The following is a 17,507-nucleotide window of genomic DNA, read 5'->3' as shown; positions in this document are numbered from 1 at the left end:
CATCTTGATAAGGACATTGTCATTCAATTTTTTCAGTTAAATGTTTATTAAAAAGCCAAATAGGCCGATGAATACACGTATAAGATAAGAAATCTGTTCTTTCCTTTTATTCTGATTACCAGTAGTCTCAACAATATTTACTGAATATCATAAAATTCTTAAACCAAGTTTATTTGAGAGGAACATGTGTTACTATTATCAATTAATGGGACTAAAGTGTCGATACTCATGTATTTCATTTTCCTTCTTCTTAGAAGTGTTTTTATGATTATAAAATCATGTTTTTAAGCTTATAGTTTTGGGTTAAATTTGGGGGAACATATATACATAACATACCTTTAATATTTATATTAAACGTATCTAAATTACAAATAAAATTACACTGGGCTTGCAAAATTATACTAGTTAAAAGTACAGTAGTGTTCAAAAGTGATGAATATTTGCACAATATTGGCTTTTAATGACACTTCAGGCTCCATTAAATAATCAAAATATGAGGAGTATGTTATTGGGAAGACGAATACACTAAACTTGGTTAAGGTATTAAAATGACAATATTATTTGACAAGAAAGGCTAACTCCAGCATATAATCAAATATGGGTTTTATTGAAAGACCTGCATGACTTATCACAATTCAGCTTTGTAATTTCCTAAAGGTTTTCAATGGCTTTAAGGCCAGGAGACTGCGGAGGCCACTTGAAGACTTCAAAATGCTGAGCATGGACACTTTCATTGCGTACAACTTTGTTCATGCGCCATGTTTGAGATCGTAAAAGAGTTGGAAAATACACATTTGATCTCCACTATTTGGTTAGATTGTGTTCAGCAGATATTGGTCCATTTTCAAAGTGCCAGCATCTTTGTAGATCCTTCCAACACCTGCTGTAGACATGCGTCCCCAATAAAATATTAAAGAAGCAGACAATTTATCTTGGACATCACTTTGTAAACAGTCGTTTCAGTTATGAAAAAACACGACAATGACTTTGAACAGATTTGAAATTTATTGAAGACTTTTAAAAGCCAAGCCATCCCAAATGTTCACAATACTGTATCTGGATAATCACCTGTTGCATTGTCATTTGCTAAATTATTGCACTTTTGTTTAAATTGAAAACCTGCATTCTTTTAAAATTTAAATAAAAATCATGAGCTTATTTATGCACCAGAAACAGAAAAGCCTGTGAGTGTACCTTCCAATAAAAAGTGTGTAAAACAAAACCACGTTCACATTTTGTACATATCACCCATTAGCAATAAATATCAGCTCTACAAACAACTGTACAGTTTGTTTATTCTCATAATGATTTCAATAAAGAAAAAAAGAAATCATCTAGTTAGAGTCTGTCAACTCTTGTAGGAAGTCTAGCACAATTGGAGCAAAAGAAAGGCACTGCTGGTGAGGGTTATAGTTCACATTTTTATACCAGGTCACTTTCCAAAACTAGCCTGAAACCTTTTTTATAACATCCTGTAAAAGCCTGATTGTTTTAACTCCAAACTGCCGCATGCTTGGCATTAATGAGGCCAGGAAGCTAAAGAGTCCTTGCTCAAACCAGTTGGATTTGATTCTCAAGATGACGATCTTGCTTCATTACTTCCTGTGGGAGGGTTTAGCTGATCCAGCAGCTCCAGGAAAAGGGAAACCCGCTGGATGAGCGGGACCGCCTTTTCAGCCCGTAGAAGGCAAGAATATACGTTCTTGTAGATCTTCACCTGCTCCTCTTCTTTACCACTGCATATGAAAACACAAAACCATCACACACACAATTAAACACTACAAATGCTATTTATTTCTGTATGATCTGTTGCAGTGATTTTATTGATTAAAAAAAATTATACATTTTTTTAAAAAACAAACAAACAAACAATAAATCATTTACATTACTTGGAATAAATTAAATGATCAGAAATTAACTATTTAAAAATTTAAAACTTATTTTATTTCAGTTAGTTGAACTTAAAGTACTGAAATGACAAAAAAAAAAAAAAAAAAAAAAAAAAAAAAACTAAATTAAACAGACATAAAAAATAAAAAAAACGACTAAACACAAAAAAATTACTAAATAAGTCATATTAAAAACTAATTCAAAATATGAACAGACACTAAGATAGTAATGATAATAAAACAACACTGATCTGTAGCATAAATTGAGATGGAATATGGTACTTCCTTAAGTATATTGCTGGAGTATGTATCTTTTTGTATCCCTCACCTGAGTTTACGTTTGCTTGCAGTGCTGAGTTTAATCAGTTGCAGCAAGAGGAAGGAGAAACTGGGCTCGAAGACGCCAATTAACTTCACAACCTCTTCTGTGTTCAGCTCAGAGGAGGAAGAGCTGTCTGAAGCCTCATGACGTTCTTCAGGTTTGTCAGAGTCCTCTGCCGTCAATATCTGTCAACATAAGAGTGGAAAGAGAACTATTATTATTTATAATAAAAATTATAATTATTATACAAATGAAAATCTTAAAATAATAATAATGTTAATAAAATACACATTTATCCAAAGGGGAATTACAAATAATAGTAAATATAATAATCATTAATTAATAATAATAATAAAAAACAATCTTAATATAATGCACTTTCATCTAAGGGACTTACAAATGAACAATTATTATTGTTATTTTAGTAATGATAATGCATTTTAAAAATCTTCAAGTAATAATCTTAATCTTAAACACTTATCTAATGAACTTACAAAGAAATTATTATTATTAATAAATATATACATATATATAGCCCTATTAATAGGGTTGTCAAGCGATGTGTAAATTACATGATGTGTCGATTAATTAATCAAATTAATTGCAAATTAATCATACATCAATTTTGGCTAAGAAATTACTCCCCAAAACTCATTATTGTGTTAGACGATAAAAGCATTGATTAGACATTAAAAAAAGTAGCTTTAGAAAAAAAGATTTTGATTCAACATAAGATTTTATTACACATAAACTAAACCTTAATCTTAATATCAGAAAATTTTATCCATGTATTTTCAAATGAGTAATAATACTAACAATAATGTGTGTGTATGTTTGTGTATATACTTTTTCCTGTTGCTCCAGCAGCTCTTTATGAATGAGTTTGAATGCGTGACGTGTTTCACTCATGATCTCCAGAGCTCCCGTCAAAGTTTTCAGCTTCACGGCGCTGCTGTTCTGACCTGGAACACACACACACACACACACACAATAGAACATCCAGTCTGAGGTTCGACCTCTTATGGCTGATATTCCCTGCAGTGTGCGCTTCTTACCCGCCATGGTGAACTCAGCGAAGGCCACTCTCTCCAGAAGTGTGCGGAGAAGCTCACACGGAGCGTCACTCAGACTCACAAAGAGCCGCACAGCCTTACTGTAATGCTGCTCTGCCAGAGCTTTGTGCTGTTTACGAACGCTTTCGTCTCCGACCTGAGAGACAGAGAGAGAAATGGGAGGAACGGTCCATGTGGGAACATGTTAAGGCTTATCGTGTGCTGAAGACCCGTGATTGATGATGATGTTGATGTACCTGGTTGCGGTAGCAGCTGTGGTACATTGAAGCCAGTCTATGGTGGATGGTGGCAGCTCTGTACTGGTAGAGCGGCTGGCGAGCGGACTCCGTGTGCAGGTCGCAGTACCTCAGAGACTTCATCATGGTCTCTGTGACTTCCCTCTCGATCTGAAACGCATTACGCTCATGTCAAGTGGATTTCTTCATTTCTTCACAGCAGTGTGTACAGACTAAATAATGTGTGTGTGTTGTACCTGTTCCTGTGCTTTACGGGATAGCGGAGCGTAGTCCTGGAGGAGTGTGGCCAACGTGAAATACGTAGTAGAGAGTTCCCAGTTCACAGAGTCCCAGACGGCTGAGTGACTCTCCCTGCAGCCCAGAGACTTCAGCGCCCTCTGGTAATAATCTATCGCCTATTGAGGGACACAGAGAGAGAGATTCCTTTTTTAAAATGTTCCTTGTCTTATTATGGATGATTATTACATTTACATTAAATAATAAAAATGTCTGCTAAATGATTTAAAGGTACTTGAAATTATAAATTATTTTTATTATTATTAATGATAATAATAATAGTAATAATTATCAACATAATTATTATTATTTATATTATTATTCTTAATATAAGACAATTTTATCCAAGTGATGTACAAATGAGAAATTATTAAATTATTATTATTAACAATCTTAATATAAGACACTTATATTCACTTTTTATCCATCTACAAGATAAATTATTAATAATTTTCATTTGTAGGAGGATGAAAGTAGATAAGTGTCTTATATTACGATTACTGTATTAAGATTAATATGTATTATTAGTATTACTATTATAATATTTTATTAACAATCTTAATATAATAATCTTAACATATTACTTTTATTCAAGGGATATACAAACAAGAAGTTTTTATTATTATTATTAATAATAATAAAATAAATATGAACGATCTTAATATAATATAAGACACTTGTCTCCACTTTTTATCCATCTACAAGATAAATTATTTTTAATAATATGTAGATGGATAAAAAGTAGATTAAAGTTTTATGTAAATAAGCAAAAAGTATTATGATTATTATATTAAGATTGTTAATTTTTAATAGTATTTATATTATTATAACATTTTACTAAATATCTTAATATATTAATCTTATTATAAGACACTTGTATCCACTTGTTATTCATGTACAAAATCAATTATTATTATTATTGATAATAATCTTAAGATAATAACAATTATTTTAATATATATATATATATATATATATATATACACACACATACATACACACATACAGTGAGGAAAATAAGTATTTGAACACCCTGCTATTTTGCAAGTTCTCCCACTTAGAAATCATGGAGGGTCTGAAATTGTCATCGTAGGTGCATGTCCACTGTGAGAGACATAATCTAAAAAAAAAAATCCAGAAATCACAATGTATGATTTTTTAACTATTTATTTGTATGATACAGCTGCAAATAAGTATTTGAACACCTGAGAAAATCAATGTTAATATTTGGTACAGTAGCCTTTGTTTGCAATTACAGAGGTCAAACGTTTCCTGTAGTTTTTCACCAGGTTTGCACACACTGCAGGATGGATTTTGGCCCACTCCTCCACACAGATCTTCTCTAGATCAGTCAGGTTTCTGGGCTGTCGCTGAGAAACACGGAGTTTGAGCTCCCTCCAAAGATTCTCTATTGGGTTTAGGTCTGGAGACTGGCTAGGCCACGCCAGAACCTTGATATGCTTCTTACAGAGCCACTCCTTGGTTATCCTGGCTGTGTGCTTCGGGTCATTGTCATGTTGGAAGACCCAGCCTCGACCCATCTTCAATGCTCTAACTGAGGGAAGGAGGTTGTTCCCCAAAATCTCGCAATACATGGCCCCGGTCATCCTCTCCTTAATACAGTGCAGTCGCCCTGTCCCATGTGCAGAAAAACACCCCCAAAGCATGATGCTACCACCCCCATGCTTCACAGTAGAGATGGTGTTCTTGGGATGGTACTCATCATTCTTCTTCCTCCAAACACGTTTAGTGGAATTATGACCAAAAAGTTCTATTTTGGTCTCATCTGACCACATGACTTTCTCCCATGACTCCTCTGGATCACCCAAATGGTCATTGGCAAACTTAAGACGGGCCTTGACATGTGCTGGTTTAAGCAGGGGAACCTTCCGTGCCATGCATGATTTCAAACCATGACGTCTTAGTGTATTACCAACAGTAACCTTGGAAACGGTGGTCCCAGCTATTTTCAGGTCATTGACCAGCTCCTCCCGTGTAGTTCTGGGCTGATTTCTCACCTTTCTTAGGATCATTGAGACCCCACGAGGTGAGATCTTGCATGGAGCCCCAGTCCGAGGGAGATTGACAGTCATGTTTAGCTTCTTCCATTTTCTAATGATTGCTCCAACAGTGGACCTTTTTTCACCAAGCTGCTTGGCAATTTCCCCATAGCCCTTTCCAGCCTTGTGGAGGTGTACACATTATGTCTCTCACAGTGGACATGCACCTACGATGACAATTTCAGACCCCTCCATGATTTCCAAGTGGGAGAACTTGCAAAATAGCAGGGTGTTCAAATACTTATTTTCCTCACTGTATATATATATATATATATATATATATATATATATATATATATATATATATATATATATACACACACACACACACACACACACACACATATATATATATATATATATATATATATATATATATATATATATATATATATATATAATATACATATATACATACACACATATACACACACATACATATATATACATATATATATATATATATATATATATATACATATATATATACATATATACATATATATACATACATATACATATATATATATATATATATATATATATATATATATATATATAGCATAATTGCCTAAGTCATATTTCAATGTCTTTGGAAAACAAGGAAAAACAAAAAATGACTTATACAATTATGCTATGAGGCTAATTTGTTTTTTGTTTTTTTTACAATAGGCAAATCATATCATGCATTGCAGAAGCCGTCTCATGCTGTCTTTAAGCCAACACCTGAATTGTTCAAGGCTGTATGCGCGTCTAACCTTGTTGTAGTAGAGAGCCTCTTCAGGTGAGAACTCCCCGCGTCTTTGCTCTGATGTCACGACGCAGTGAGCCTGCGCGCAGATACGCATGAGTCGGCCGATGTTACACAGCAGCAGGGCTGTGTTTATGGAGTCTGAAATCATATTAAAATCCTGCATGCCCTTCTCAAAACATGAAAAACTCTTCTTCCACAGCTCCTGCTCGGCCACGCTCACACTCCTGCGCACTGGAGGAAGAAAAAGCTCTACTTCACACACAACTCTCAGTCAAAAGTTTGTTATTTAAATCTAATAGCAAACAAAGAAGCATTCACCTCCTTCTTTCTCTGCCTGCATGGCCGCGGCCTGGTTCATGTAGAAGACACCTATCTCGTTGCGGATGTTACCAAGCCGTTTCAGAACCTGACCCAGCTGCTCCTGTCCCAGGTCCTTCAGAACGCCTGAGGTCAAAAGGTCATGGGCGGCCTCATAACACTTGCTGCTGACGATCAGCTGGTACTCTGGGTCTGGGGCCAGATCAGTGGCCATGCTAAAGGCTGAGAGGTCAGTTAATGTCAATATTCAAATATTACAGACAAAAACACCATCTCTTCCAGGAGTTTCAGTATCCCATCCACCCCCTGGGCACAGTGAAATCTCATTGTTCCAAAACCCTGCTTCACATTAATAACCATTCCATTAATAACCGCAGCTGTAATTATAATTCACAGCATATTATGATCTTTTCAGTGCAGAGAGTGTGTGATCTAGCGTTCAGACCTTGACAGGAGCTCTCGCGGTGCAGGCAGTGGAGGATCTCCTGGTCTTCTTTAGTCTGATAGCTGTACTCCTCCAGATACGCGGCTCTGTTTGAGGCATTCTGGGCCAACATGAGCTGAACATCTCCACATAGAGACAGACACTGACAGTGGAAAAGAAGCACCTGGGGGTGGAGACAACCACTGATGGAGCAGTACGCATCTACAAAGAGAGAAAGTGTATATAGATCAGGTTTGAACAGCTCTAGATAAGCTGCTTAATTACACTCTTTAAAATATATTTGTTTAATTTAAAGGTTTAAAGAGAACATATGCACATGCATAGCCTATACACTACCATTCAAAAGTTTGGGGTCGCTAAGGTCGCAGCAAAAACAGTAATATTGTTAAATATTATTACACTTTAAAATTAAAGTTTTCTAATTGAATATATTTCAAAATGTAATTTATTCCTGTGATGCACGTTTCTGACAGCACTGAAAGCCGCATGTTCTTACCGTGGCACTGCAGAGCCAGTTTGATGTAGCGTAGTGCCCGGCCGTGCTTCAGCAGGTTGCTTGCAGCATCTGACAGGACGTAGTACGCTCTAGACGCTTTCAGGAACAGCTGCTGTTTTATTCGATGCTGCCACGTGCCCGGTAACATCCCGGAGCGCGTCGGCATCTTCAGTTCCTTGTTACACGGGCCGACTGCGTAACCAAGATGACGAGTAATTCCGTAAGTGGTCAAATAGTGGGAAATAATTGAGTTTCTGAGTTGATGAAGGGATGGGATTACTGACCTCTGTCCAGCAGTAGAGCAATCTCTTTCTCCACGTCTCCAGCTCCATTCTGACTTCTCTCCTCATATTTTAGAGGGATGGGTGTGCTGGGGTCGGCCGCAGGAAGGTCACTCTCTTTCTTTATGCTGTTGTCCACTGCTTTTAATCCCTACAAACAGAAACGTAAAGATTTACTTTGACAGACAGCAAGACAGAAAGACAGAACAATAGAACGATAGACAGACAGACAAATATATGGATCAAATGATGGACAGAAGGATAGAAAGAATGGTAGACAGATAGATAGCACGACAGACAGACACATACAATGGTAGACAGCAAAGCAGATAGAAAGATAGATAGATGGACGGACAGACAAAAACAGAACAGAATGATCAACAGAACAATAGATAGAAAGATAGATTGATAGACGACAAATAGATAGATCAAATGAAGGACAAAATGATAGATTGAATGGTAGACAGAGATAGCACAACAAACACAGACAGACAGACACATACAATGGTAGACAGCAAAGCAGATAGACAGACAGACAGACAGACAGACAGAGAGACAGACAGACAGACAGATAGACGGAACTAGATAGATAGATAGACAGACAGACAGACAGACAGACAGACAGACAGATAGACAGATAGACAGATAGACAGATAGACAGATAGATAGATAGATAGATAGATAGATAGATAGATAGATAGATAGATAGATAGACAGACAGACAGACAGACAGATAGATAGATAGAGAGATAGATAGATTAGATAGACAGAGAGATAGATAGATAGACATCCAGACAGAAAGTACTTCACAATGGTAGTGAACAAAGTTCCATTCACTGTCCATGGAACTGAACAAAGAAAATGCACATGAAAGAAAATGAAAACAAATATTAATCTAGTGTTCTCACTTTCAGAATGTAGCTGAGAACCAGTCGGCACTTCTCCTCCTTGTCTTGTGACACAGGAAATGCACAGTTGGGCTGGAAGGGAAGAGGAGTGTGGAGTCAGAACACTGTTAATATAATCCTGATGTAAATTCATAAAGCAAATTTGTGCAAGGTGTAAAATGACCTTAAATTAACTGTTTTAACTTCTAATCTTCAGACAGCTTATATTCCATAATATCTAACCACAAAAAGATCTCCTACTCTGATCTGATGTGTGCTCTTGTATTTCTCTGGCACTGACAGCTCCCAGACAGACTTGATGACGGCCACAGCTTTAGAGTCGTCCTGTGGCTCAGAGGAGGTCCTGTAGGAGCAGCTCTCGTCTTCATCATCATCATCCTCCTCCTCCTCCTCCTCCTCCTCTTCATCACTGTAGCTGTCTTCAGATCCCCCGCCCCTCAGTGACTCCCCGTTCCCCTCGTCTTCACTCACATCGTCCAGCTGGAACAGCTCCGCCAGCATGTAGTGAGCAGACGCGATGATCTACACCAGCAAACAGAAGGAAACGGTCAGACATCATGCACAACGACACAGGAAATATAATGAAGCTTCATTACCTGTGGATGTCTCTCCTCATCCAGCAGTTTAGCACAGTTGAGCAACAGAGTTCGGATGGTCCCATAATTCTTCCTGTTTTGGCTCTTCTTCAGCATCATGTTGCTGGCCACTCTGTCGTAAAAAACACCAGATTCATCTCTGATACTGACTGGGAAAATTAGGCAATGGAAACGGAATATGAGAAAAGTAGATATGAAGGTAAATCATACTTGTATAGAAGCACCGCTACAGGAAGCGTGAAGGGATTCTGGCATTTCTCCTCTGCCGCCTCCTCACACAGAGTAGTGAGGTCATACAGCTTCACGATGTCACTTCCGCTAGCTGGAGGGAGAAACAGACAGGCGTTTGTTTATATTGTATATTTATTGTTAACCATCTATATACACACATACACATACACACACATATTATATATATATATATATATACACACACACACATACATACACACACATATATATACAGTGAGGAAAATAAGTATTTGAACACCCTGCAATTTTGTAAGTTCTCCCACTTGGAAATCATGGAGGGGTCTGAAATTGTCATCGTAGGTGCATGTCCACTGTGAGAGACATAATCAAAAAAAAAAAACAATCCAGAAATCACAATATATGATTTTTTAACTATTTATTTGTATGATACAGCTGCAAATAAGTATTTGAACACCTGTCTATCAGCTAGAATTCTGACCCTCAAAGACCTGTTAGTCTGCCTTTAAAATGTCCACCTCCACTCCATTTATTATCCTAAATTAGATGCACCTGTTTGAGGTCGTTAGCTGCATAAAGACACCTGTCCACCCCATACAATCAGTAAGAATCCAACTACTAACATGGCCAAGACCAAAGAGCTGTCCAAAGACACTAGAGACAAAATTGTACACCTCCACAAGGCTGGAAAGGGCTACGGGGAAATTGCCAAGCAGCTTGGTGAAAAAAGGTCCACTGTTGGAGCAATCATTAGAAAATGGAAGAAGCTAAACATGACTGTCAATCTCCCTCGGACTGGGGCTCCATGCAAGATCTCACCTCGTGGGGTCTCAATGATCCTAAGAAAGGTGAGAAATCAGCCCAGAACTACACGGGAGGAGCTGGTCAATGACCTGAAAAGAGCTGGGACCACCGTTTCCAAGGTTACTGTTGGTAATACACTAAGACGTCATGGTTTGAAATCATGCATGGCACGGAAGGTTCCCCTGCTTAAACCAGCACATGTCAAGGGCCGTCTTAAGTTTGCCAATGACCATTTGGATGATCCAGAGGAGTCATGGGAGAAAGTCATGTGGTCAGATGAGACCAAAATAGAACTTTTTGGTCATAATTCCACTAAACGTGTTTGGAGGAAGAAGAATGATGAGTACCATCCCAAGAACACCATCCCTACTGTGAAGCATGGGGGTGGTAGCATCATGCTTTGGGGGTGTTTTTCTGCACATGGGACAGGGCGACTGCACTGTATTAAGGAGAGGATGACCGGGGCCATGTATTGCGAGATTTTGGGGAACAACCTCCTTCCCTCAGTTAGAGCATTGAAGATGGGTTGAGGCTGGGACATGGACATGCACCTACGATGACAATTTCAGACCCCTCCATGATTTCTAAGTGGGAGAACTTGCAAAATAGCAGGGTGTTCAAATACTTATTTACCTCACTGTATATATATATATATATATATATATATATATATATATATATATATATATATATGTGTGTGTGTGTGTGTGTGTGTGTGTGTGTGTGTGTGTGTGTGTGTGTGTGTGTGTGTGAAATCAAGAACATAGGCCACCCACCCTTAAAGAGCCAGTAGGTGTGTCCTTCTTTGGTACAGTTGGATTTCAGGAATGACAGGATATTCTGTGCAATGTCTTTCACAACCCGCGTTGAGAACGTCGAATTTTCCAAATCTGGGATGTCCTCTGTCTTTATCATTTCATATTTCTATAAACGAGAGTTGAACCATTAGGAAAATGAACATTAGTGTACATCAATATGTGCAAAACTAACAGATGGATTTAATAATCAGCAAATCATCTTACCTGCACAATGCCATTGACGTGAAAGCACATGACCAGCTCCGGTACATTACACATCAAATTATCCAGCCAGTAATCAATTCCTGTGAGAACGTTGATTGGTTTGTTGTTGTCCCTGTTAAGACAAAGCGAAATCAGGATATTTAAACATAGGGATAGTATATATATTGTACACTACCATTCAAAAGTCTGGGGTCGGTAAGATTTTTTTTTAAATGTTTTTGAAAGATGTCTCTTATTCTCACCAAGACTGCATTATATGTTAAAAAATATAGTAATAAATAAAGTTTAAAATAACTGTTTTCTTTTTCATTCTAATTCTAATATGATAATTTGCTGCTCAAGAAACATTTCTTATCATCAATGCTGAAAACAGTTGTGCTGCTTAATATTTTTGTGGAAACCGTGATACATGATGCTTTGATGAATAGAAAGTTCAAAAGAACAGCATTTATTTTATAAATATCTTACTGGGTAAAGATATTTCCACACAAAGTCGGGTTTAAATTATTATTTTTTTAACTATTTATTTGGGAGATGATAACTGGATGCTATATATTTGGATGGATATATTTGCGTAAACTATGATACCTTTTTTCCAGGATTCATTGATGAATAGAAAGTTTTCATATTTTTTGTCATTTTTAATCAATTTATTGCATTCTTGTTGAATAAAAGTATTAAAGAAACTGAAGAAAATCTTACTGACCCCAAACTTGTGAACGGTAGCCTAGTGTATATAGAGGATTTAGCATTGAAATGTAATTCATTTGTAAATAATTCATAACCAGATAAATATATCCTAAAAGTATATGAGATGACACAAAAAAAACATATCTAGGACACTAACCTGAGCCGTAAACTGACTGCTGGGTAGCGACCACCTCCAAATATGGGCATATTTGATCCCACAAGCATGTGGATGTCCTCAAATGTCCATAAAATATTCCGGACAAAGTCATTCCTCAAACCCTGAGAGAGAAAAATGCCAGTTCAAAATACAAATAGATATATATATATTGTGCTGTGCAATGTAATTGTGATTTACTTTTATCAATTGAGTAAAAAAACATAATATACAAAGTGTATTTAGTAAAAGTGAAATTAAATGTTTACAAAAAAAAAGTAAATATGGGAATATTGAACCTGTGAAGTGTAATGTAAATTAGAGTTCTCAACGGGTCGGGTCGGCCCGACAAACCCGACGGGACCCGCGGGTTCGGGCCGGGTTCGGGTCGAAAATATAAGCAAATGACTCGGGTCGGGTCGGACCTCGGGCTTAATCTTTTCCGCTCAGTGAAAAAAAAAAACATTTATTAATCATCGCTGCTGTTCACCGTAAAGAAAGTCTGGCTGCTGCGTGCAACGTGCATCATGGAGAGGGGCGGGGCAGACCTGACGCCGCTGCGTGCACGCCTTTAGCCTGGAGAGAAGAAGATGGAGTTGGTGAAAAGTAAACTTGCCGCAGGTGAATTCACCGTCGCTACTACAGCCTATTTATATATTTAAAGTTTATTGTTTCAGTTGTTTGTATTGTTTGTATTGTTAAAAGGCGTGAACATTAAAGGTTGATTTGAATTCCCGTCTGCTGGTCATGATAATACGTGTATGAGGAAAAAAAAATCTGACGCGGCGTCGGGCCGCGGGCCGGGTTCGGGCAGATAATTCATGTTGATGTGTCGGGTTACATCGGGTCCGGGCTTTAAAAGCCACGGGCCGGGTCGGGTCGGGTTGTAATTTTCAGGCCCGTTGAGAACTCTAATGTAAATAGGAGGAGAAGATTTTTTCAATTTGTGGGTCCACGATTTGACTTTGGATGTTAGGGAATGTTGGGTAAATACCATTACCTGACTGTTTTCTCCTTCATTGAATAGCGTGGGTAGATTCTGTTCTTTAGGAACTGAAGACACGTGACCTAAAGTATATGTATCCACCTGCTCCTGAAAGACACGAGTGGGCAGGACGATTCAGCCTCAAACACACTGATAACACATGACATGAGACGTGGAGGAAAGGCTGCCCGAACCTCCTTGGGTATCGCAGACTCCTCTGAATCAGGAGTGGAACTGTTGAAGGTGGCGGGCCAAGACGGTCCATCAGCCGCCGTCTCACAACCCTCCTCTGCCGCCTGATCTGTATCTGATGGCACAGGCACCGCAGTCCCATCACTGTTAATACTGAAACACAGGAGAGTACCGTAGGTGTAAGTCATGGAAATCAGTGATTTCGTGAGATGATAACCGTGTAAAGTCAGTTCCCACCTGTAATAGAGAAACTTTGAGAGGATGGCTTTCTCATTCCAGTGCTCTTTACTTTTTTTCTTTCTCTGCCACTTTTGGTCAATGAGACGCTGGTAAAACTCCTTCAGCCACGTCCAGTCACCAGTCTACAGGGCGGTTGCAATGTTAGTTTTATTTTATAGAAGTCTTCTTAGGATGGCATAAACACTCTTGTCATGAACAGGATAACTAAATGTTTTACTCCTATATAATTCAGTATTTAGCTTTAGGGTTTGGGGAATTGCCACCAGGTGATGCATTTAGAGGCTCATGAACAAAAAATAGTACGGTAGAGAGAAATAAGGTGACTATTTCTGGTTACCTGTGATGACCTCATGAAGAGTTCCTGAATGTCCAGTTCATCTAGCAGGAGAGTGCTGCCCACTCTGTGCACAGCCATACTGACATGAGACTTACTGTAGGGGATCTTCAGCAACTTCTTGATGTTCTGTAGAAAAGAAAAAAAATGTAATACATTTATCAATAAATCAATACATTTATTTGATCAAAAATATAGTAAAAGCAAAAAAAAAGTGAAATATTTCTACAATTTAAAATTACTGTTTTCTATTAGAATATATTTTAAAATGTAATTTATTCCTGTGATACAAAGCTGAATTTTCAGCATCATTACTCCAGTCTTCAGTGTCACATGATCCTTTAGAAATCATTCTAATATGATGATTTGCTGCTCAATAAACTGATTATGTAAAAAAAAATATTATTATTATCAATGTTGAAAACAGCTGTGCTGCTTAATGTTTTTGTGGAAACCGTGATTTAGGATTCTTTGATGAACAGAAAATCTTTTGTAACATTATAAATGTCTTTACTGTCACTATTGATCAATTTAATGCATCCTTGCTGAACAAAGTATTAATTATTTCTTTCATTAAAAAAATTTGTATAACGTGGCCACAAATTATTAAATCGATGGAACAAATTATTACACTGTGTGAGTGAAAACATTCTTAATTCGTGACCACTATATATATATATATATATATATATATATATATATGTGTCTGCATGTCAAGTGTACAGTTACATTGTTAGCATCATTATACAAAAATATGTAAATGCCATGATCGACCAATCAGAATCAAGTGTTCTAGAAAGCCATTTAATAAGTGAGTTTAATAATTTATTGTTTCATATAAAAAAACAAAACAGTTTGTATTCACAATAAAACAGACTCACCTCTGAATCAGATACAACATCAACATCATCACCTATACAGTCGATGAAGTCATACGCCATCCCAAAACTACAATAAACAAAGAAAACACGAAAAGGCATGGAAAGATCAACTTCACTAACATTTCAATATGCAAACTCGCATAAAATATAAGGTCCTATTTTATATTAAGGCCTGGTTTCACAGACAGGGCTTAGATTGAGCCTTTATTAGGACTTAATTAGGACATTTAAGCTGCTTTTATAAACGGGCCTTAGAAATAAACATGGTGTAAATCTTGAGACAAAACAATGGCACTGACATATTTTACGTTATCTCAGTACAAGTTGCTTTCAGTTAAAACAGCTTAAACATGCATTTTAGTCTGGGACTATCTTAAGCCTTGTCTGTGAAACCAGGGCTAAGTGTCTATAACTACGTACTAAGATTTAAAATAATAATTTGATACAATGCACTTATCGTATGTTTTTTACATTGTACAATACTTGCATCTGTAATTAATTTCCATAATGAAATCTATAATTACACTACTGACCCTTCCCTTATCCCTTAATCAACCCTTAAACCTAACCATACCACCAAACCTTACCCGTATCTCACCTCAATAGCAGCACAAGTGTCTTGTAATACAACATGGGACAGAATAAGTACATTGTTGCACACCAAAAACTGATTTTTATTTTATTTGATGTAAGTGCACACCTAATATGAAGTGTGACCAAATAACATGTAGCAGTCATACCTGGAGAAGGGTTTGCTTTTCCTGCTGGAGCCGAGTACGGTGGTCCCCGCAGGGCCCAGATGAGCGTTCTCTCGCAGCCAGTTTGCTGGTGGCAGCTTGAGGTCGGTCTTCTCCTGCAGTAATGCATAGGAGGTGGGGGGTGGAGCGGCCGAGTACTTCACTACCGCACGACTCTTCACTTCATTGTTGCCCAGACAAATAACCACCTCCTAGAGAACAAATGACAAAGATTTCAAACACAACTATAAGGTTTCAAGTCACCATTCACCACAATAGGACTGGATTGATTATGTTACAAACCAGCCACATTTCCATAATAAACAATATGCAACCTAAACACACGTGATCAGTGCAACTGGACAGTGTGAAATGCAGCAGACTGTCATCTTACTGTGATGACAGTGTTAGATTATGATGTGACAGTAAGTCTGGACCTGTTTGTTGTCTTCAGTGGCAGTGCTGCTGCTGTGATCCTCCTCATGTCCGGGATCTGAGTCTGTCTTCTTATCCTGAGAGCTCATATTCACCACACTCATCCATCCAGGACGACGGTTTACACGAAATCAACGTCCAAAATACACAATCACCGATTCTTTCCCTTGTAGACTGTAAGTGATCATAAATCTGCTTTACTAAGTGCACTCATCACATCCACTACAGCACCACACAGCAGACCATGTTGCTTCTTTCATCAAGTCTCTCGCTGTTTTAGCTTAAATATCGATAACACATACATACAGAAGTCCGTAGAATTAATCGATAACTCTCAGATCATAAAAAACTAAAATAAATGATGTTTTCAAGGGAAAATCTATGTCTGTCACCTGGCAGCTTCTCAGTGATCACACCAAAGTTACTGTACCTCTCACCCGGAAGTAGACCTGACGTCAGCGAAGCCTCTTTCTAGAAAAGAGTGGAAAGATGTAGAAATGCTCTACAAGAGTGTTTTTGACTATAACACTACATATGCCTTTAAACACGGTAATATAAATATGTTAACACTATGTAATAAATATTCATACTACAGCTCAGGCCCGGCTCCAGATATGAGATGGAAGGTGGGCCGGGTGTATTTTTTTTAGTTTTCTTTTTTTTACTATTTAGTAACACTAAAGGCAATTATAGAGAGAGAGAGAGAGAGAGAGAGAGAGAGAGAGAGAGAGAGAGAGAGAGAGAGAAAATAATAAAATAAAATAAAAAATTTCCATTTCCTTTAAATCCTCGCTTGTCGGGCTTATGCTACTCTGAACAATGCCTGAACTTTTTTTTTTTTTTTTTCGTATTTTGAGCACTTCTTGCGTTGTTTTTTGCATCTTCACGATGACTCGCTTAATTTAATCCTAATTAGTAAGTCACTTTGGACAAAAGCATCTGCTAAATGACAAAATGTAATGTAAATGTAAAAATGTTTAACAGGTTTATTTTTACATTCTCTCTTTTTGCGTTTGTAATATATATATATATATATATACCGTATATATATATATATATATATATATATATATATATATATACCGTATATATATATATATATTATAATATTATTATTTTTTTTATTTTTTTTTACCCCTTAACAGATCCTGTACAGTATCAATTAAGTA

At 37.2% G+C, this 17,507-nt stretch overlaps 1 protein-coding gene across 2 annotated transcripts; it reads right to left on the bottom strand.

Annotated features, from left to right (window-relative positions):
- Positions 1-982: 982 nt before the first annotated feature.
- Positions 983-16,797, bottom strand: edrf1 (erythroid differentiation regulatory factor 1). Of its 2 annotated transcripts, XM_084096257.1 has the most exons (26): positions 16,731-16,797; positions 16,341-16,512; positions 15,907-16,115; positions 15,167-15,233; positions 14,289-14,414; positions 13,949-14,073; positions 13,714-13,864; positions 13,535-13,627; positions 12,538-12,659; positions 11,691-11,802; positions 11,445-11,592; positions 9,865-9,976; positions 9,655-9,766; positions 9,299-9,580; positions 9,059-9,130; positions 8,154-8,301; positions 7,870-8,061; positions 7,374-7,574; positions 6,929-7,150; positions 6,615-6,841; positions 3,757-3,915; positions 3,521-3,670; positions 3,267-3,420; positions 3,058-3,173; positions 2,218-2,396; positions 983-1,736 (listed from the first exon to the last, which is right to left on the bottom strand). In XM_084096257.1, the coding sequence occupies exons 2-26, from the start codon at positions 16,440-16,442 to the stop codon at positions 1,574-1,576; spliced, it is 3,744 nt and encodes a 1,247-aa protein (XP_083952383.1). In that variant the 5' UTR covers positions 16,443-16,512; positions 16,731-16,797; the 3' UTR covers positions 983-1,573. The 2 variants fall into 2 exon arrangements, with proteins under 2 accessions (XP_083952383.1, XP_083952382.1); XM_084096256.1 differs by having other exon boundaries at positions 16,341-16,781.
- Positions 16,798-17,507: the final 710 nt, after the last annotated feature.

Source organism: Abramis brama (assembly GCF_963993115.1).
Source record: "Abramis brama genome assembly, chromosome: 21".
Taxonomy (NCBI): Eukaryota; Metazoa; Chordata; class Actinopteri; order Cypriniformes; family Leuciscidae; genus Abramis; species Abramis brama.
This window is presented reverse-complemented; position numbering and strand designations above follow the sequence as displayed.